Raw genomic sequence first — 23,477 nt, forward strand, 5'->3', positions numbered from 1 at the left:
TAATTTGTAAACAAACAGCGATTGTGTAATATGTAACCAAACAACGATTGTGTAATATGTAACCAAACAACGATTGTGTAATATGTAACCAAACAGCAAGATTTTCCCCTCCTTGCAATATTTGGATGACGTCACAGAAGTAACTCCAGCAGAATTCAAAACCCCGAAGTGCATGTATAATCCTAATTTATTTTTATTATTAAGGCCGGGTAATTCGATCCAGCTACACATGTAAAATCACATTTCTGTGCTGAATGATGGTGATAATGATTATCCATCGCCATCATCCATATGCAAGCGATAACAGAGGAGGCCAGTTGGGCCGCAAGCCCTATGCATATATGAAGAATCAAAATCTGGAATGATGCGTTACGAACGAATACGTTACCACTAGGCTACCCTACCCCACCCTTTGGCAAGGTCTGATGATGACGCAAACTTATTGTCGGTTTTTTTTAACAAGACAGAATATTTTTGCTTAATTTTGCGTTTCGTTTGTTTGTGTGTTTGTTTATTGCTTGTCCGCCTGTTTTTTGTTCTTGTTTTGTTTTTAATGTTTGTTTTAATATTTGTTTCTTTGGTTTGGGGTTGGGGGGTTGGGGGGATTGTTTGTTTGTTGTTGTTTTTGTTTTGTTTTGTTTTGTTTTGTTTTTTGTTTTGTTGGGTGTTTTTTGTTCTTGTGGGGGGTTGTTTTTAGGGGATTATGGGGGGGGGGTGTAGCTGTTTTATTTTGTTGTGTTTGTTGGGTTTCTTTTTGTTTCTTTATTTATTTTTGGATATTGACTTGTTTATGTATTGTTTTGTGTAGAGGGTTTTGTCTTTTTTCGGGGTACTTTGTTGTAGGGAGAGGTTGAGAGTGTGTTTTGTTTTATGTATATTCTTGTTGTTGCTGTTGCTGCTGTTGTTATTGTTGTTGTTGTTATTTTGTTTAGCGGAAGACACAGTTTAGATAATATGCCTCATCGCGTCGACAATAAACATCTGTGTCTTCAGAAATGTCTTTTGGAACATTGACCAACATGGTGATGGTCAAGAATAAGGTCAGCGTCCTGTGAGTGATATATAATCACAACATGCACTCCAGGACAATATCCAAGGAACCATGACGTCGGCGGTCAACACTGGAGCTGACATCTTCAGGTTGTTTCGGCCATTCGGTGTGTTGCCATGTGTGTGAATGTGTGTTTACGCATGTGTTGTGCAGACGTTTAACCCCAGTGTGTAAGGAACTAACAAGGAAATTACAAGTACGGCAACACAATGGCCTTCTGTGATGAAAATCACCACATGAACGATTTACTTGAGCCAGCAGTTTCTGATGGGGATTGTGGCGAGGTCGTAGTTCCTTAATAAGCTTAGCCATGCGGTTACTTCAGAGGCGGTTATTGTCAAAGTCTAGAAGCTGTTTTGACACTTAACTCGTTTCTTAATGTACAGAACTGTGTTGACTATATATGTTGCTTTTATTTGTGCTAAGTACTCAGGAAGATAGACGTAACTGTACATTTGATAGTGTTTGTGAGTGTGGTTTATGTCGTGCTTAACATTATTCATTCAATACCACGACAGGGGACACCTGCCATGAGCTGCGCATTGTCCTCAGGCTGAGAATCCAGTCCTGATCTTCAGAGTGACAAGCGAACGTGTTAACAACGCTACAACCCTTCCTAAATGGCTTGAAGGAAGAAGTTCTGATTCAGAAATAGACTGTCGTGTGATAAATCCATGCTCGCTCTGTCCCTCACATCAATTCCGAACCTAGCTGTTGCCCCATCGTTTCATGTGATAACGATAGGATCTACTATGTCGTGTTTCGATACAGATGTACTCAAACCGTACATAATCTTGAGTGACTGAGTCTGGTTTTCCGCCGCGTTTAGCAATACTCGAACAAGATCACTGCAGGGAACACACATTGTACCCAAGTGGGGAATCGAATTCGAGTCTTCGGTGAACGCTTTAACCCACCACAATCACATACATTTAGAGGAAATGTCTCAGGTGCCACCACTGATGCAGAATACGTTAAATATATCGCGAATAACTGGTATGATTACTAAAAGATAGAGATTAAGAATGGAATGTTCAATTCATTCTCGTTTTTCAGAGAGTGAGTGTATTTTTACGCATCGACACCAGAAATTGATTTCACTTGTACCAATGTGGGGATTCGAACCACGTCATGATGAGCGAACACTTTAACCACAAGGCTACTCATTTCATGAATCGCTGAGATCTTAGCGCTGCTACTGTCTGAAGCCTGTAGCGGAGTTTGAGAGTTACGATAACCTTAGCGCTGTGACTTTCTCAAGCCTGTACTACCATATAAGAGTAACGATCACCCCGGACCTCTGGTTTGCGTTGTAAAATACGTTGCCTGTCATTGGTGTTTCAATGGGCATTTAAACTGACTGTATACCTGCGTGTGTGCATACGTGTGTGCGTTAGATTTCCGGAGAGCATGGGACCATGACAGCTTCAATTTGTCAAATGTTAGTTGATAGTGCAACCATACACATGTACAACCACTTGGATAAAATGTACTTATTCACTAAATTCTGAACACAAGACAGGGAAACAACCAATACCACCCTTTAACTTCTTTCGGCATGGACCCGTGAAGGTCCCGGGGTAGAATAGGTCTTCAGCAACCCATGCTTGCCATAAAAGGCGACCCAGCTTGTCGTAAGAGGCGACTAACGGGATCGGGTGGTCAGGCTTGCTGACTTGGTTGACACATGTCATCGGTTCCCAATTGCGCAGATCGATGCTTATGTTGTTGATCACTGGATTGTCTAGTCCAGACTCGATTATTTACAGACTGCCGCCATATAGATGGAATATTGCTGAGTGTGGTGTAAAACTAAACTCACTCACTCACTCTTTCGGCATGGCGCTGATAGGAATCTGACCTCTGACCTCCTGCTCTATCACTGGGGCGATCTCGTTAAGATATATTCAGTCGACTCGCTCAGAACAAGTGGTTTGTTGTGCACGAAAGTGATCAATGTGTATAAACATTTACGGTTATAGCGTCACAAATATTGGATTTCAGATATCGTAAAGTGAAATGTGTACAGTACCACTTTAACATCATCGTCAGGGGCGGTGAGGTAGACTAATGGTTAAAGCGTTCTCAGGTTCGATTCCAATGGATACAATGTCTGAGGTCCATTTCTGATGTCTCCCTTCGTGATGTTGCTGGAATATTGCTAAACGTGGCGTAAAACTACATTCACTCACTCACTCATCATCATCATTTGAATTATTGTTATCACTGAGACTCGATTGGGTAGACTAGTGGTACAAGTTTTCACGCGTCACGCCGAAGGCCCGGGTTCGATTCTCCACATTTCGTGTCGTGTCTTAAAATAGAGAGAATAAGGTCTTTTGTACAAAGTCTTGATATGGTATAACTATTTGTTCGTCTTGTTTAACATACCGGGGCTGTAATCTTATAAACAAAGCGTACATGTGTATATCAATGTTTACCTCTTGAACTAATCGCATAATGTAAGGCGGTGGCATGCTGCACGTAAGGTACGTAGTAACCTGTAATCACTGGTCCAAAGGTCGTGTGAACACGCCATCAACAACAGGGAGGGACGGATATGCGTCCGTATACTGCTAGAAAACCTTTTTAATCTGGACTGTGTGTCAATGGTATAAATTTAACCACTGCCGCTCAAGCAGTAACATCCGTTTGATCCAACATGCAGACGTTCCGATATGTAATCGCACGGAAGCCTTCACGAGAGTCTTCTTCCTGGCTCTTCACGAGTTTCGCTGTGCTGCTCTCAGATAGTATAATGGAACGGCATACAAGAAATTGGTGTTAATATCTTTCATAGTCACTAAAATCATCATCTTCATCATCATAACTGATATTATCGAGGCTAGAATTGGTCTCACGTAATTGTCATCGTGTCCCAACGGCGTAGAACTATGCTCTTGGTATTGATCATTGGGTCGTCTGGACCAGACTCGATTATTTACAGACCGACGCCATATAGCTTGAATATAGCCGATTGTGGGGTTGAACAACCAACCGACCATAATTATGTTGTTCCTTTTATACTCAGATAAATACACACTAAATTCCTTTAGAAAACACTCATGAACTATAAATATAACACTGCATATAAATCTTTGTTATGCTTCATGGATATTTATACGCATTAAAATTATATCATAAAAAGCATACAGTAAATACAACTTCGTCAGAAAGTTAGAAGAATCACCAAGCGTTTCATAACGTTGTTCGAATTTACATATTCCATTAAAGTAACAACATGTTTCTGAGACTAATAACCTTAGTAAATTAATGGTTTGTCTTTTCTGAAAACAACACGATCCCTCAGTTGTTTACCCACGCTAAAGTATCAAAGCGTTAAACAAATATCACCAGGATACACATTCAGCTAAATACGGCGAGCCCCTCCCTAAAACGTGATCACGCGTTTAAACGGGCACCAACTTACCGCTCCAGTGTTTCCCAACGAGATAACACCAGAACGAGGCTCGGCCTACGTGGGTATATATAAAATCTGAAATCGTAAAAACGTGTAAAGTATAATGCGTAACGCCTGCTCGACAATGTTGAGCCGGCGAAATAAGGGGCTAAGTTTATCGTGCTTACTTGTCTCGCTCGCCGTCGGCTGTCTTGGAGGCGGTGAGTATAAGCTACATGTCAAATGAAATTAATCTAAATAATAATATTTCGTGCATCAGACGTTTAGATATTGCTGGTTAAATTTATTCCTGAGAAAAAAACTCACCCAGTGTTAACATATTATTTATATGGTGAAGCTTATACAGGTCTGCAAAGTACAGTGGTATTCACAATACCAGAACATTGCGGATTATTTGTTGTCTATATCAATCCTGTGATTATTTATTAAGATATGAGAGTTAATTGCAAGATAGTAATTATTTGGCTAGCGTAAAAAATAAGTAAACTTTCCAAAGGTATTTTAAGCAACCAATTGTTGTCTATCCCGCTGATGCACATATACTCTGCATGATATGGATTGCTTGATAAATTGATATTCGATTAATTTATTTTTATACTGGTGGAACAAATTCATATCCAACATATTCAAAGTTAACGATACAGCTCTCACACTCTGAATTTGTATGAGTTTTTTTTCTTTTTACGTATTTTTTTCTAATACAACCGTAAAATAAAACTGTGATAAAACATAAAATGTGCAGATGAACAATAAAAATTACAAATGTTACACATTCGTGCCGTCATTTATTGATTTGTGAATATTTGTGTTAAAGTGAACATTTTGTGAACGAATAAGAATGATATATTTCCTTCTAATAATGCACCAAACAGGAACTCCTACTCGTACCAGATAACAGACATTGTATACAACCCTTCCTGTGTCAATATATTCCATCCCTGTATACTGATAAGACTAGCAGTCTGTGGGTAAGGACAGTACAACATCAAACCAGGGACGTCGGATCAATAATATCGATTCCCAAGCTATAATTCCGCTAGTGGCATTATGAGTGAAAGACGCGCTTCTGAAAGCAACATTCACTTACTCTGCTATCGTCTTCTCTCGCTAGCTATCTGATTCTCTGATCATTTCAAAAGAGGTACTGTATATTTCATCAGCAGACACTGACATCCGTCATCCGTCCATTTTATCAGTTTGAATCCCACAACGCTATACTGCTTTACATTCAACTATACCGCAGAGGTAACCGCTCTCTACATCTAAATATTTCAATGGAAATCAGATTAACTGTTTCCAGAAAACATATTGCCGATTCCTGATAGTGGAGCTGACACGAACTTTGGACTTTATTAAGTCAAACCCAAACTTTGGAAACTGCGACACAATGAGGTTAATACTGTATGTTAAGATGTTACTACAACCCTAGTGCCAGCCATGGAGTGCACGTGATATCTGTTAGGGGAGTCATTAGAAAAACCTGTTTCTCTCAAAGATATTTGTCCAGGGTTAGATGTTTACAGAAATATAATTGGTTGCAATTGTCGGTATAAAGATTGGCGGGATTTACATTGGGGGTCTTATATTGACAATACATCAAGATTAATGCGGCACACGTGGCACGGACTGACAGAACCATCGAATACATTGCATGCATGGACATATTGACAGGCGTTTCAATGCTGCTAAACTAGGACAATACTGAGATGTGATCCAGTTCTATCACTACAGCTACTACTGCTAATACCACTACTACTACTACTACTACTACTGCTGTTGTTACCGATGTCATATTTCAGCATCGAGTACTTTGATTGTTACCATTATTATTACTAGTACTATCAATATCACTACTACTACTACTGCTGCTGCTGCTGCTGCTACTGATGTTAAGCTACTGTTACTACTATTGCTGCTGCTACTATTGCAACTACTACTACTACTACTACATCAGTTGCTGCTACTATCCATGAAGATAATATCATACGTTCTGATATAACATTTGTCTTAACGCTGGGTTTAGTAAGCTTAAACTGAAGTGTAGACGTCGTTGCGCTATCACCGCTTTGGGAAACTGTTCCCACACGACATCTTGAACGAATTCACACTTCCTCCTTAAACGACTGCAACCATGTTTACCTTTCATCATCTTCTCCAAACACCCAGCTGCGATTCTGTAAGATGCATAACATGATCCGTGCCCTTCCGGTTGGATCTGCATGATGGTTGTCCGTCCAACATATCATAGTCTTGAAAACAACCTCTGACCTGGGCTCTGCGAGTTTGCAAGGACGTACCTCTCGCTTGACCATTGCCGATTGATACTCGCCTCCAAACAGTTTGAAATATTGATATTGTGTTTGTTTGTTGCGTAACGCCACATTCAACAATGTTCCAGCTATACATCAGAGGTTTGTAAATACTCTAGCCTGGACAATTCTAGTGATCAATAGCATGAGTATCGATCCACAATGACCTACGATGACACGAGTCAACCAAGTTAGCAGCCGTGATCCCTGATCCGTTAGTAGCCTCTCAAGACATACACTGGTTACTGAAGAATTCTAACCCGGATCTTCACGGATTACTGAATTGATGTCGACTCACAATTTGCGTAATAACTCAAACAACCCTCCCCCTTAAAGATCTGTGTAAGAACTGGTCTTCAGCAACACATGCTTGTTGTAGAGATGACTTAAGGGTTAGTGTGGTCACACTCACTGACTTGGCCCATGCATATTGTCGTGTTCCAATGATTCCCATGTGTTCATTATATCAGTCACTGGTTTGTCTATTGCAGACACGATTATTTATTTGACAGCAATATTAAAACTAAAATATTGCTTACTGCGACAGTAAACAATATTCATTCATTGACATTGGAGTTGATGTAGGAGGAATATCTTTATCACTTTAGAAAACCGTGAGCGTCGTTACTGTACGTCCGGGGTTTATGAAAGAGGCCATCTTGGATTCTAAACAAACATCTTAAAGGTCAACATTGTGTATCCCTTGTAAACATCAAATTCCTTTTATGAGTCAATATTCTAACCACGTTCATTTAAAACGACCTAAAGTATGTAGTTATGATCATCTTTCACTTCATTTCACATTTCATAGACTTGCAACGTTGACGACCTGGACGTCCCATACGTTGTTTTAACGACAATTCAACTGCTGTAGGTCACAACTCCTCGTCGAGGAAGCAGCGATCAAAGGCAAAGATAAAATGTCGTGCGTCTTTTTAACACACATGGCACATAAATATTTATTGGTGGAGGCATTACTTGATGTTACCCTTGTACGCCGCAGGGGCCGGCCTTGTTTATAGGAGATCAAGGGTAAAGCACTCAGATGCCCATGAAAGTCCAGTTTGGGGTCTTGGGCCCCGACACAATGGGTTAGCATAACAAGAGAATATACCGTGACTGAAGAACATTTCGATGATGTTATGTGGAGTATAGTTTTCTAAACAATAGTGATAGCATACATCATGTAGTACAGTGTCACATATTGCGTACTTCTTCAGGACTATGCTCTATTGGCGCCCTGTCACTATCGAGTGATGTATGAAGGAAGAGAGTTGTATGGATATCAGCTTTACTAATGAGGACGCAACGTTTCGGACTTATATTCCTCTTGTATTCAAGAATATAAAGAAGTTGAAGCTGACATCCATGAAACTTTCTTCTTAATGTGTATCACTTTCTTGTTATGAGGAACACAGAGCACAGTGTTTCGGACTTTTTTACCGTTAAGGAAGAGACTGTCATCCAGTAAACACACACACACACACACACACACACACACACACACACACACACACACACACACACACACACACACACACACACACACACACACACACGTGTATATATGGAATGTTTGGCAATAGTTAGATATGATACAGTTTGCATGTATGTTTTGCACATTGTTAGACTAAAACGTGTGTCACAGCAGGTATACGAGGGGTCTCCCAAAAGTAGTCGGGATCCCCTGGACAGTTATATGAATGGAACAGTTTTATGTTTTATATTTCAACATACTTTCTGTCAAGCTCAAGCAAATTGTTTTTGCCATGTTCCAGCCTCGTTTTGTTTGACATGTTATCTGGATACCCCCAAACAAGCAAAATCGGCTATAAATACACCACTAAATTCGGGAAACAAAATTTAAAAGAAACATTTTATTTGTTTGAGATAAGCAGAAGTCCTTTACAATCGAAGATATTAAAAAGCATAAAACTACAATTAAAATACTCCCCCATTATGTTTACTGACAGAACATGGTTTGGAGACACTATCCACCCCCACCTCCAGATGACGTAATCAAAAGGACATAACTTTTTCTAATGTTTCCACTTATTCATGCAAGATGCCAAGGGTTCAAACTAAATATCGAATGGTCACAAAAGTGTCCGCTCTCAAAATATTGTCAACGGTAGCAAACTGAATCTCTGGACAAAATGTTTTTGAAAGATCAAGATGGAGGTGTCTTTTAAAAACAGCGTCGTCTAAATATAAATCAAGCAGTCCAAATATTTGAATGGCGATTATGACGTTACGTCATCCATAATATACTGAACATATTTTATGTCATATTATCTGAGGGCATGCCATCATCCAAGAGGTACCAAATGACAGATTGATTTCCACTTTCTGCAATGTTTAAAGAAATATCACACCGCAATATGTTATGATGACAAATATCTCATTAACCACATTAGGCACATATGTGAAATTCTGGATATACCTTTGCAAATGATTCCTTTAAAATAAAATGGAAACTTTTCTAACATTGGACATCGAGAATATAGTGAGGTCGACCACCTTTGGGACACCCGTCGTAAGTACTGCATTTGTGTGTAGTTTGTACATAGCACAGAATGATATGTTGTGCAGATAAGATATGATTATTTGAATACCTTCTGGGATTGGTATAAGCTGTTAACATTGTTTACGTCTTTGTGTAGGTAACTATGACACGTTTCAATACTTTAAACCATCTTTATGGATATTTTTACCTGTCTGAATGCGTCTCCTCTATCTGAATTGATTATAGCTCCTGACTGTCGATGCTCATCTGAATTGATATTAACTGTCTGAATAGTTTGAAACTGATCTACATAATGTTAACTGCATAAACATTTTATACCTTGTTTTTACCTGTGTATGTTTAAATTTCCATATCTGCTAAAATGTTTATGTAATATATTTTAGCATTTGTTTCTGAAAAAAAAACAGACATACTTGCAGGTTCGTTTAGGTATGTTTTTAACATTGTCAGTCGTATATATATCCCGACATTTATCTTGCTCGGTGACCCGGATGTGTTATACGTCAGCAAGTTGCAAACGTTACAAGTTTACACGCTGTCAAATCATGTCTTGTGCTGCCCCTCCGTCCTCTGCAACACAGCGAACAGGTCATGTATGTGTAACACAAACTGGGAATGTAATCGTATATGCTTATTACAATCCACACGGTAGCGACATATGATGAATAACCGACACAATAGTCCTCTCGCAAAGACCGCCTGAGTGACTGGGTCAGGATTTTGAGTATCGTGTTTAAAAGAGTTGACAATATTCACCCCTGTTTTATAGCTGATGTGTCTGTCAAGCGTAGACGCTATTCTGAAACAATATATTTTATCTGATACAGATATATTAAGGTGTTAGTTACAACGAAACCTCCTAAATCCAGACTATGACGAAAATAGTGCGCTCGTCTGGATAAACACGTGCCCGGATAGGCAGGTGTCTGGCTAAATGGTTCATGTGGTTTATTAATTTTGTATAATTTGTGCATGTTGATGTTATCATCCGTTTAGGGAGGTTGTCAGAAATCAGGGGTTCGTTTTATACAGATTTTCATCACTGTGTGAGTTTCACTTAGTATTGGCAAATCTGTTCTTTACTAAATGATGTCCAATATATTGTCATATACAGGGTTTACAAATACATGCTACAAGTGACAAAGGTATCGCAGTACTCAATAATCATAATAGCAGAGGAGAGGTTTCCAGAAAACAGGGGTTCGTTTTATACAAATTTTCATCATGGTCATGGCATTGTCAAACCCGATCCTTTACTTCAAGGCATGTAATATGCGATACAAGGTTTACAGGTACAAATACAAGTTTCAAATGTCGCCATTATCCACAATTCTCTGAGTGGAGTTCCATATGTCAAAGATCGGACAGGAGTAGGTTGATTACTAAAAGGCAGTATTCGATGATTGTCATAAATGTGACAGACCGAATACCTTATCAATATAAGATTATGAAAAACATATGCTGTTATGTAGGCAGTCAGTATCAAATTTCAACCGAACGTATTAAGATCGTCAACGCGTGCAGTTGTACCCTTGACCTTTTCACATACATATCCGTGATCTACATACATTGATATTGGTGAACAGTATGACTTCAAGAGGTCACGACAACCATATTCTGAAGAACAGAAACATACCCAGTTCCAACCTAATACTACCCGTTCCCCGAAGCAACCTTAGCGCTGAGGCTGTCATCAGTCAATGCTAACTACTGGGAGTTACGGTCACCGTAGCGCTACGATTGCTTAGCATAACGGCGAAAGGTTCAGCTCGTCTAATTCCTACCATGGTATAAGAAATATATTCCCATTTTATGTCCCGGTCGTCATTGTGTTTGCATACAGCTGACAGTGACGCAAAGTCGTACGCCCACACTGATATCATCAACCGTTATACACATATTTAACGAAAGAAAGCATTCAAACCTTTGTTGGTTGCTAAAATGACATTTAGAAAACATGGTTTTTCGATAGGCGAAGTATTGAGTGCAGGCATCCAATAGAAGCAAACTAAACAATTACGTACACACAATTGAACTTATCATATATTTTTTTATTTACATTTAACATGACTGCCTTAATTTAGCGATATTACATAAAAAATAAAATTGTCTCTGCTGATGCTTAGAAAGGATTACAAAGTCTAAAGAAAACTTTCATATGGTTATGGATTTTCATATGATATATTCGAATTCAATGGACATTTGTTGATATCTCATTTGTTGTTAGTCTTTAAACGTTTGCCTCTTTTTCAACAAAATCACTTTTCACAAACATTGTCAGAAATGAGTGGTAGTTAAAATACATATACTGAACAACAAAAGAAACGCAAGCGCCTAATAACAAAATGAAAAGTAAACGTTCGTGTTTATGTCGTCTATTTAACAACTTACAAAACAAGGTCGCGTTTCTTTTTCTGTTCCGTGTGTATTAAGTAACTTTTTGACAATTTTTAGTCAAATCCAATTATCATTTTTTTTATTGAACACAACTGGACTTGTTAGATAAATAACCAATAAAATACCATTAGACACGCATGGTCTACCATCGGTGGAGTTCTAATCGCCACCCCGCTATGATTCAGATGAATCCACAGCCGGTCTCAGTTCAATATATCACAGTCTGGTCTCCACAGAAGATTGTGACTAGACTAAATCGTTACAAACGAAAGAGGCATATACTTGAATGTTATTCAGTGGACCGCTGACTGTGTGGTCCCAGTACACTCTAAAAACAAAGTCGGAATCCCACAATGGATTCTGTTAAACCCGGAACCTTCTTGTGATGAAAGAGAGGCTCTTGTCCCTTTTAATGGCTTGTCTTTCGTAATTTATATGCAAACGCTAGGCTGTAGGCTCCAATCTTTATTTAGTGCTATTTAGTCGACTGTTACCCTAGTTTTACATTGGAAACTCGAAATGTACACCTCATGTATCGAGTTGACGGGATTTGACTCTGTTATCACCTACAATGAAACTATCACTGTGTTTAACAGACCATCAACTTCCATTTAATATATTATTCAGTCAGTTCAACCTCCTCTAAAAATGGCATGGGTATCTGGATTTTAAATACTCTAACCTACGTTTACAACGAAACTCTTGTAACTACGATTTTTGTAAGTGATCCCTTTGAGTTCGTTTTAACAGGAATTTATTTTCACGCACAAATACTCGTTTCGAGTGTGACGCCAATACTCAGCGATCATGGATTTAAGCCATAGCTAATTCCTAAACCATCATAAGTGTAAGGAACTACCATAACCAGATAAGCAATTAAACAGTAAACGCATCCAACTTTACCATGAGCAGATTCTGACAGTATATTGCACACAGCGCAGTAAAATCACCCTCACTCCATGCACCCCACCACCTCCCCACCCCACCACACACAGACACCACACCCCCATCCTGAGGACACTCCACACCTATGACCGAAATTTGAAATCCCAAATCCTACTCATGCCTTCATGCTTGCTGGTTCTACACACGGGTGAAATCAAACTTTGCTTTATGTTGAACATAAGTATGCGTACATATGACACTTCTGGTTTTTTAATGCAGCAAAGAATTTATTTCTTGTATTTGGAGAAGCAAAATGAAATATTCATCCTGAAATATGCAATAAGGGGTAAGGAAATACATGTACCTTTCAATACGCATGTAAAATTTGCTGGTCTCCAAATCTATTCATCCGGTAGAACTACAAAACGTACCCAGTCTGTATGTGAAAGGCTCAAGTTTTTCTTTGATGCCAACGAGAACCACGGTGTGTGTTTTGGTGGTCTTAACCCACTTTGTTCTGTCCGTATTTGGGAAAGAGTTATCCTTCCACGAGGTTTGTACAACGAATATGATGTGCTGGAAGCTTTCCAAAACCAGTTTTTAGAGAGTATCTAATGCGTTTGAAAATGTCCATCATCCACATCAGCCGGAGACAGTCACACTACAAAGATATATGCACCAGAAGTCGTTGCTATGTCGTGGTAAACTGTGCATTTATCTTTAAGAAAGTCCTTGTGCATTGATTTTGTCAGTACAGACAGAGTTCATCATTGGAGAATGGCAATGTCATTGCCGATCTTCCACATTGTTAATCTAGCAACAATGCATGACATAGATATACATTTGCACAACTATGTAAACCAATCGTTCTTCTTAACGAATGCTGGTCTGTACTGATTACAGAAACAGAAACAATACAGTGATTACAGAAACAATAAGTAAAGCTCAGGAATCATGTTGCTTCTGTTACTAAGTCGAGACTTAACCTTGAACGATATGTGAGAATAAGATAATCCTAACATGTTCAGACTGTAGTCTGCATGTTATGAAATGCCAGAATGTTTGTATATTATTGCGGTTTTTCTACCTGTCAGCACACTTATTAACTGTTTTCAAAGAAAACGTACCAAGGAAATTCCGTTTAAATAAAAACACTAAATCGAATAAAGTGAAATTAAGATTGAAAATACTCATAGGTTTTCCTTGCCAACTAAACATTTAAATCTCAGACTTTTTTGTAACATAGGATTTGAATTTATGTTCGTTTGTTATACAACTTTTATCCTGGGGTAAATAAAACCCTGAGATTCAAATTTTCAATGTGCACAAATGAGCAAGGTAGAATTATGAGGATATGCAGTTCTAATTGCGTTTTAAAGTGGAATTCATATATTGGTACGTTTTCATAGCAAAAAGAGTATGGCATGCTGTCTCTTCAGTGTGAATGTGGCATGGTTGCCTATGACATTGTGAAACATGTACATCTACACCGTACTCTCATACAAAGTAGAAGAAACGTCCTGACTGAGTCACTAGTTGACACGCTATATGTTGACACTTTCGTCAGTTTATGGAATGACGAAGACCTTTTTATCTCATTTTATGCTCGGTGGTGTACTGAATGTATATGCTCTGGAGCTTGAACAAGAACTGTGGTTTAAATATATAAAACTAACAGCAAAGTCTGAAAAACCTTGGTTTATCAACTAAATACTTGTCCTAATTTTGACTTTGACAGTATGTAGCTTGTAAATAAACACGTATATCATACTATAGTCTTTGTCGTCGACTTCCTAGGAAATAAAGATTATCTATCTATCTGTCTGTCTCATCCACCCTCCCTCTCGGTTACTCTTTTGCTCCCACTCTCTCACTCACTCACTCACTCACTCACTCTCTCACTCACTCACTCACTCCCGATGATCCTGTTAACGCCCTTTCCGCTACAGCACGTTGTTTTATCCATCGGTTCTATAAGCCTGGAATACTGTAAGGAATAGCTAGTGTCAAACAAATAGGTTGACAGTTTTCAGCGTGAGCCTATTTGTCAATACAATTGAATACAACGGCCATTACTTATTGACGAGAACAACGTTTGTTTCCTTTCAATCTGTCAGGTAGTCAGTAGCCACTCTGGATGTACAAATGTTTCTCCCCTTAAGGTGTTCTTGCACGAATGACTTGGTGTGAATGTTTACTATGTTTTGGTATGGGCCTCAAATCAGCTCGACAGGACCGCGATAGAAGACTATAAGCACCTTGACAATATGTAATTAGCTCCGAAGATGATCGCTATAGCATACAACGCTACAATGACTTCAGAACAATACCTCAAGAACGTGTGTGACCATGTATTCTCTGTAGTGTTCACGAATGACTACATGATAATATGTTTCATGTCATGTTATTGTGGAACAATAGATAACAAATTGTAGGGGGTCTATTCGTTGAGTGTGGTTGGCCATGCGTGGGGAATAAAAAGATTAGTACGAAGATACCCAGTACCCTTTGTCAAAGAAGGTTATTATTCAAATGCTTTTTCGAAATAATGTCAGCAATTAGTCCGTTGGGGTTTATAGGGTTTCACAGGGAGTAATGGAGTTTCAGGACCTACTGTGCCTTCTGTCTGTCTGTATCAGGTTGCCAGAACCTCTTCACTCCATGTCGACAAGGGTGACGTGGTTTTAGCACGCAAACAACGGCGCAATAACAATTAACCTCAAAGGACACTGAACTCTAGCACAAATTGGTTATGCTTATTAATTCTGTAAAAACGAACGGTAACAAAATACCATTTTGACCATGTCAGTGACTCGAGGTTAACCGCTAAGATAGGTAGATAGTTTACTAAGTGTATTCTCCGAAATACTGTTAGTGAAATTTGCCTCTTTGACCCATATTGTATACATATCGGGTAACGCATCTGTACTGTGTACTATCTTGTACTGTGGGTCAAACGGCCTTATATACAAATGATCTATCTATCTATCTATCTATCTATCTATCTATCTATCTATCTATCTATCTATCTATCTATCTATCTGTCTGTCTATCTATCTGTCTATCTATCTATCTATCTATCTATCTACCCGCTAGGCACTTCTTTGCGCCGTTCTCGATGCGTAAGCATTCTGTTTAACAGATGCTACTATATGTTCAGACTGTGAGTAAAACGCTTTCTAAATTTCCTGCGAAATATTCCTGCTACTTGGTGAATATCACCTCACCTCCAACAATTGGCATAAATCAACCCCTTGAAGATCCGTGTTTGAAGGAAATCGTTATTTCGAAATTCAATTTATCAATATTTACATGTACATACTGATTACATCCGGGTTAGAAATGGTCTTCAGTAACCCTTTACTTAGGAGGTGACTTATCCCATCTTATCCCAGTTGCGTAGATCAGTGCTCATGATGTTGATCACCTGTTCGTCTGACAAAGGCTCGACCATTCACAGACCGCCGTTATATTGCTAGAATATTGCTAACTACGGCGTTACACAAGACACTACGAAAACGTTCTAGTGTCACAGCCTGATTTTTTTATCTCCTAATTAGGACTTAATTTCTTCTAATTAGTACTTAATATCTCCTAATTAGAACTTAGTATCTCCTAATTAGTACATAGTATCTCCTAATTAGGACTTAGTATCTACTAATTAAGACTTATTAGAGTTTAGAGGTTTGCACTGGATCGGGGCAAGATGGTTACCTTCGTTGTCTCAACCTTGATTGGAGCAGCGTTTTTAATTGGAATTGGTTTTCATATGTCTGCGCCATCACTGTATTGGGATTCTTGAAAGGCATTTAGAAGTTGCTGAATATAATAAGACGAGTATACTGATGACAACTTCTTTTTATTGTCTAACACGACGTCTCGGTTCTTTTTCTTGCTCCTTCATCAGGTGATAGAGACAGAAGTACAAGACATATTATATATATATACCAGTACTTACAGGAAGAAGACAAGCACATGTATATACAAACAAATCAAATGCAGTTATAAAAAAACAATGATAACAGGGATTAAGTGAAGCCGTTAACAGATGTGTACACAGCAGAGTCATATGCAGATAATTAGATTTACAGGAAGCTCAAGGTGGATAATATAGTCATTTGTTCTTATTTCAGAGTCGAGTGTCTATGAGATTGAGCCGCAAAGGGGCAGTACGAATGGAGGGACTCGCATCACGATAACAGGCCAGAGTAAGTACCGACATTTAAGGTCTGTGGGCTAGCCCTGTGTTTAAAGTGTCTGTTCGTCTTTCATGGATCCTGATTTCATTCCCCATATCAAAGCCCATTTCTGATGTCCCTTGTCGTGATACTGCTGAAATATTCCTAAAAACGGCGTAAAACTAAACTCACTCATTCAACCTTTATTTGTGAGATGGATGATAGTCGATTCTTCGCCTGTGTCAAGGTGCTGAGGTATTATGACCCTGCTTTTTGGGTGGATCAAACTATACCTTGTTCGCGTATTTGGGTGGATCAAACTATACCTTGTTCGCGTATTTGACACGAAGTTTTCGCGAATGCACGGACGCTTTTATCGCCTTAACATTAACACGGTCGCTAACGTAGCACGCAACGCAAGCGGTCCAGTTACGTCTAAGAAAGTAATGTAAACAGGAAATATTCAGGACTGAATGTTCAGTTAAAAACAAACAAATGTTCCTGAAAGTTTGCTTAACGCCTGGTTCTTGTTGAAACAAATTCAATAAATTCAATGGGACGTTTATTGAATTCGGTGTTATTGTTAACTTAATGTGTATTAATATTGATTAACCAAACCTAGATATGACAGATGCTCTCTTTCAGATTTCGCCCGGAACCTGTTCAACTTCGGAGATGGGAACAGTCATCTTGGAAACAAAGTGTTTCTTGTTTCTACCACCCGTAACTTCGAATGTACCATCCACCTCGACGGTTGCCATGAGGAACAGATCACGTGCTACACCCCGTACGTATAGACGCCACTGAGACTGTATGAGTGAGTTAATGTGTACCTTTAACGTAATCAATGCCACGGCAGGCTGCATGTGGGTCTTGAGATGTACCAAACATCCGCACACACTCAGAGGCACAGACGCACAGATACACGAGTATAAGCACACACAATGACATTTTCATGCTATGTACACAGAGGTGCAAGACAGGCATTCAAGCGCTCTCACTTACACACGCACACTCATACACACGTACACACGCACGGACTCTACCATCACAAGCATCCAATTTTGTTCGCATTTCAGGTTGGCCATGGATCCCGAAGATTGTCAGTATCGGTTTGTAACCTGAAGGATAGCCTGTTGGTTAATTTGTTCTTTTGTCAGACCTGAGTTCGATTCCCCTCAATGTGTACATGTACAATGTGTAAAGCATTTTCTTGCATTCTCCACCGTGGTACTACGGGAATATTGCTAATAGCAGCGTAAAACTAAACTCACTCAATTACGTTTATGTTTTCAGCAAAATGCCGTCAGAAGAGTACAAGGTTCGGGTCTATGTGGATGGGGTTCGAATCCCGGATGAAAAGCACTGTAAAACGAATCCCCCAAAGTGCACCTTCAAGGTAAGAGTTTATTTCGTTTGTCGATCTGTGTTTCACAAGAGTTTTATGCTGGAATGTAGTTACCATTTACTGTGGATGTTATATGATCACAGTTGCTACTACTACTACTACTACTAGTAGTAGTAGTAGTAGTAGTAGCAGCAGCAGCAGTAGTAGTAGTAGTAGTAGTAGTAGTAGTAGTAGTAGTAGTAGTAGTAGTAGTAGTAGTAGTAGTAGTAGTAGTAGTAGTAGTAGTCATATTAAAGTTGATATTATCGTTTCAGCCCGAGGCACATTATACACCTACCATCGATTACATCGAGCCTACATCCGGACTTCCAGGTAAGGAAGGGTCTAATTATGAAACCTACAATCTTAGGGATTTGGGATTTACGATTCCCCTTGGGATCCCCTCTAGGATCTGTTTGTGCAGAGGGGACGGTGGGGTAGCCTACTCGTTAAGGTGTTCGCTCGTCACGTGGAAGCCCAGGGTTCTATTCCCCCCATGGGTACACTGAGTGAGCCTATTTCTCTTGTTTCCCGCCGTGATGTGCTTGATGTTTTGCTAAAAGCGGCGTAAAACTAAATTCATTCACTCACTTTGAGTAGAAGAAACTCTGGTCTGAAATTGAATGAAAACTCCCTGTTGTCCGTGTTGTTTGAGTTCATTAATTACTAAGGCTTGAGAAAATATTACATGTGAAAACGATGTCGTTCGGCTCATTAGTTGGTACCATGTTGCAGGGACGCTAGTCAAGTACCGTGGACGTATCATCACAAGTCTGTTTGGTACCAATGAAGTACTCAGTACTAATGGACAGACGGCTCGGTTTGTTAGGTAGGTTGAAAACATGGGTTCAATTTGGGTGTTTAAATATGAATACTGACGGATCCAAGATTTTGGAGAAGTTGGAGAGGACATAAACCAGTCCAACAGTCGGATCCCAATAAACCGGACTTCATCGTTCATGTACTGGTGATTGTCAGTGTATCGATGGTGCTTTGCCGATACAGATATATCTTCAGTGTATCACGGATGTATTGCATTGTAGATTTTATCGTTGACGTATTGCTGATGTTGGTATATCGCTGATGTATCGCTGATGTATCGTCGATGTATTGACGATGTATTGACGATGTGTTGCTAATGAAATCGTGGTTATACTGCTGTTGTAACGTTGGTGTATTGTTGATGAAACGATGACGTGAATAAAAGCTGAGTTACAGTACTCCTGACAGTGACTTACTCTTACACGTGATGTTGCAGAGTCTACATGGGAGATAACCTCTGCGCACTGACGGACGAGGAAGGAGATACCCTGTAAGCAAGCGCTAACAGATATTGTTTTCATGGAAATGCTGACGATCAGACCTGTACATTGTGTCCGTGTAATGTAAATGTGTTCATGTAGCTATTACTATTTTAAGGTCAAGGACGTTGTCAGCGAAGCTGCCAGAACCGGATTTTAAACGATATGAACGCATATAAAAATCAGATCCATAATGGTCTGTCTGGACATTCTCGTAAAATATATACACGGTCATTATTCAAGCATCAACGAGTTTCATATTCAAAATAGGAAAACACTACATGTTCAAGTATATACTTTCAAAATAACGTAAGCGTTATTTTTTTTCTGATTTAAGAAAAACCCTGAAATTTCGTAACAGTTTACTTGTACTCTGAGAAGAATACATTAAAATGTCTTGGCCTCCGTTTTTTTCTATTTAACGCCACACTAAGCGATATTCCAGCTGTATTGCGGCTATAACGATACCAAACGATCCAGTGATCAACAGCGTGAGTATCGATATATACAACTGGGATAGGATGCCATTTGTCAACCGTGTCAGTGATCCTGCCCAAACGATCCCGTTAGTCACCTGTCACGATAAATATTGGCTGCCCAAGACCAGTTCTAACCCGAATCTTCACAGGCCTAAAACGCCATTGGAATCAGGTGGTGCTCTTGCTGACATATCATTGAAGGCCATAGTGTATTATCGCCATCATGCTAAGAGTAATACAAAGATACAACATGATATCTTCCTCTGAAACGTATGCCTTTGTTGTAGCTTTGGGATTGGCCTTGACTCCGGAGGTCAAAGCTGGTGGGGGCAGCTCAAGTGCAAGCCGAGAACTACATATGTGGGTGAGTTGATGGTGTATACCAAAACTATCGACATTGAGAGAGAGGAAGAGAGGGAGAGGGGAGTAAACGAGAGGAGGGAGTGAGGGTGAGAAGAAAGTGATGAGCAAATGAGATAGGACGGAATGAGGAGAGAGAAAAAGAAGGAGAGAGAGGAGTGAGTGAGTGAGTTTGGTTTTACGCCGCTTTTAGCAATATTCCAGCAATATCACGGCGGGGGACACCAGAAAATGGGCCTCAAACATTGTGCCCATGTGGGGAATCGAACCCTGGTCTTCGGCGTGACGAGCGAACGCTTTAACCACTAGGCTGCCCCGCCGCCCCAGGAGAGAGAGGAGGACAGCGAGTGAAATTATAGAAAGTGAGAGAAGAAAGGAGATTGAATGGAGAGAGGAGCGGAAGAGAGAGAGGAGGGTGGAGGGGGAGGCGTGTGAAATTATAGAAAGTGAGAGAGGAAGGAGATTGAATCGAGAGAGGAACGGAAGAGAAGAGAGAGAGTGAGTGTGTGTGAATATGTGATCGTAACCAAGAGGGAGAAAAGAGGAGAGAGAAATAGAGAGAAGAGGAACGAAACTGAAAGAGGAATGGGGAGAGAGAAGATAGATGTTATACTGGTAGAACGTTGAAGACGTATATTGAACAGTTGACGAAATACGACTATGTACTATTATACTCGTTAAATGTAATCACATCCTCCAAAAATCGAATCACTCAAGGAAAGGTAAAATGATGTATTTATGGAAAACCTTTACATAAGACCCACCGATGCGTGAGTTGTATCTGGCTACATGACGTGCAGTACGTACACGAAGGCCCCCAGAGACCCATTCGTCATACCCGAACTTCGCTACAGCACAATACTCTGAAATTGACTGAATGGAGAAATACTGATGCCGTTGAAATGACATTGCTGAATTCAGTCTACTGAATTAGTCATCGTGCATTTAGTTAGGTCGGGCACATATTTTGATTGATATGCGTGTTGCAAACTGCCAGTATAAAGAAGTAGAATTGACTACATCTTTGAGTTTGGCTTGTTTTTTGTTGTTTTGTTGGGGGGTTGTATTTTTGTTTGTTTGTTTGTTTGTTGTTGTTTTGTTTGGTTGGTTGATTTTTTATGTGTTTTTTTAATGCCGCTGTATGGCGGACCTTTCTGGAAACAAATTTGGACTAGACAATCCAGTGATCAACAGCATGAGCATCGATCTACGTAATTGAGATGATAAGTGTTAACCAAATCAGCGTGCCTGAACAGTCGATCCCGTTAGTCACATTTACGACAACCATACGTTACTTTAGATCAATTCTAGCCAAGATCTTCCCGTTATAACTGTAGTTTACTGAGTGTATATGCAAAGTCTGTCCTGACGAGTGCGATCTAAAGAACACCAGAGCTGTTAGAAAAACATCGATTGAATCAGTCTCCTGTGTCGGTTATCACTGGGTGTTTTTGTCAGTATTTAAATCAATGTTTGTGTCTTTATTTTATGTGTCTCACCGGTACACATGCAAATCAACTTACCCTCTCAAGCGAACAACGCTGCATTAATAATGCTCCGGTTTTAACGACTATTTGTCCCGTATTCATTATGACGACATGCACAACGCACTAAGATCTTATCTTTTTTATTACCTTTCTTTTCTCGACATACCTCTTGTTTAATGGTTTACTCAGACAGATGTAGGAAAGTAACACACACATCACATCACCTGTCATGCTGTTCAGGCATGGACCAGCTCGCTGACACAATGGCACCGTTCCAGGTGTAGCGCTCTAAATTGAAAGCCGACACACATTTGTGCTAACAGTGAAAAAAGCCTTTTTATTGTTTTGGGTTTTTTTATTGTATAATGGTTCGAGGTTACGTTTATCTGGTGTCAGGGGCATCTAGTGTGCTTTCGATCGTCTCTGGATTCGCTGAAAATCTCGTTGGTTCGAATCCAATTTCAAACCACTTATGGTCATTGGTGCGTGGATCCTCCTAAATGAAGTCTAGGGAAATGCGTGCTGTAATTCAAATCCGATGTAAGGCAGACATACAAACCGTTTCATTCAGCTCGAATTATTCGCAAAGCCTGTATCTTAATCGCTTTATTTGATTGTTACTTAACGCAACGCTGAGCAACCTCTCAGGTAATTCACGGCGGATGAGGACGAGACAATCCATTCAACTATGTAAGAACTTGTGGAGGGACATGCAAATATGCAAGTTTTAAAGAAGGGTCATACGGTTCTACAAATATGTATACAGCTATACAATAAAGGGGCGGTGGGAAAGCCTTGTTGATAAAGCGTTGACTCATAACGCTGGTGATCCGGGTTTGATTCCCTAATTGGGTAGAATCTGTGAAGCACAGGTCTTGTGTTTCCCCGTTGTGACATTGCTGGAGGCATAAAACCATACTCACTCACTAACTCGATGCATTAAAAACATGGCTCATGCATATTCTAACGATGTTTTACGTTTCATGTATGCACAAATGATGAACCATGTTTCTAATGGTGTATCACATATTCCAGGCTTCATGAATGCCAGTTTCATCGTCGACCAATGGTTTGGAAGGTATGTACATTTTGTCTTGCAAGCCACGTGTTCGTGTTGAACGTTTTGACACTACGTTACCCGCAAAATGAAACTGTATACTGTTCAAGCATTCGTGTAAATATAATTCTTATTCCATATATCAAAACTAAACTAGTGCTCAAAGGAAAGTATACTGCGTGGTTGACCAAACTTACAAAAACATATAAATTACAGTTCACATGGTCTTTTGGATTTCCCGTTAGTCACCACGTCCGGAAACCATTAGTCACCACGTTCCTGAAGCCATTGGTCACCACGTTCCGGAAACCCAAGGCGCCGTTTCACACAAAGCCGTCGTTGTGCAATGGTGATCGTAAATCCCATACTTTAACATATACTTACGACGTCGTTGTGCTACGATCGCTGTGCGAAACTAGCCCAGTTCAACAACAAGACTCATCGGGTCACAGTAGAATTATGTTATGACTGGTTCGTCAACAGACATGCAGGAAAGTCTAAATTAGGGGCGATGAGGTAGGCTGAGGGTTAAAGCGTTCGGTTGTCGCTTTATTTCTGGCGTCCGCCTCAATGATATTGTCGGAATATTGCTAAACGCAGTGGAAACTTTCAACCCGTTCATTTTGAAGTGCAAATGT

General features: G+C 39.7%; 1 protein-coding gene across 3 annotated transcripts in view; it reads left to right on the plus strand.

Moving 5' to 3' along the window:
• The window catches only part of LOC137288259 (fibrocystin-L-like), a 108,668-nt gene that overhangs the window by 18,551 nt on the left and 66,640 nt on the right, over window positions 1-23,477 (plus strand). For 2 of the 3 annotated variants that reach the window (XM_067820727.1, XM_067820744.1), the window contains exons 1-9: window positions 4,570-4,672; window positions 16,724-16,798; window positions 17,414-17,555; window positions 18,065-18,167; window positions 18,431-18,488; window positions 18,891-18,984; window positions 19,414-19,467; window positions 20,223-20,299; window positions 22,818-22,860. In XM_067820727.1, the coding sequence (XP_067676828.1) occupies window positions 4,576-4,672; window positions 16,724-16,798; window positions 17,414-17,555; window positions 18,065-18,167; window positions 18,431-18,488; window positions 18,891-18,984; window positions 19,414-19,467; window positions 20,223-20,299; window positions 22,818-22,860 (743 nt within the window). In that variant the 5' untranslated portion in view covers window positions 4,570-4,575. Of the gene's footprint in view, window positions 1-4,569; window positions 4,673-16,723; window positions 16,799-17,413; window positions 17,556-18,064; window positions 18,168-18,430; window positions 18,489-18,890; window positions 18,985-19,413; window positions 19,468-20,222; window positions 20,300-22,817; window positions 22,861-23,477 lie in introns of those variants that run through there. The other variant, XM_067820736.1, reaches the window with a different exon arrangement.

Source organism: Haliotis asinina, chromosome 1 (genome assembly GCF_037392515.1).
Source record: "Haliotis asinina isolate JCU_RB_2024 chromosome 1, JCU_Hal_asi_v2, whole genome shotgun sequence".
NCBI classification, from domain to species: Eukaryota; Metazoa; Mollusca; class Gastropoda; order Lepetellida; family Haliotidae; genus Haliotis; species Haliotis asinina.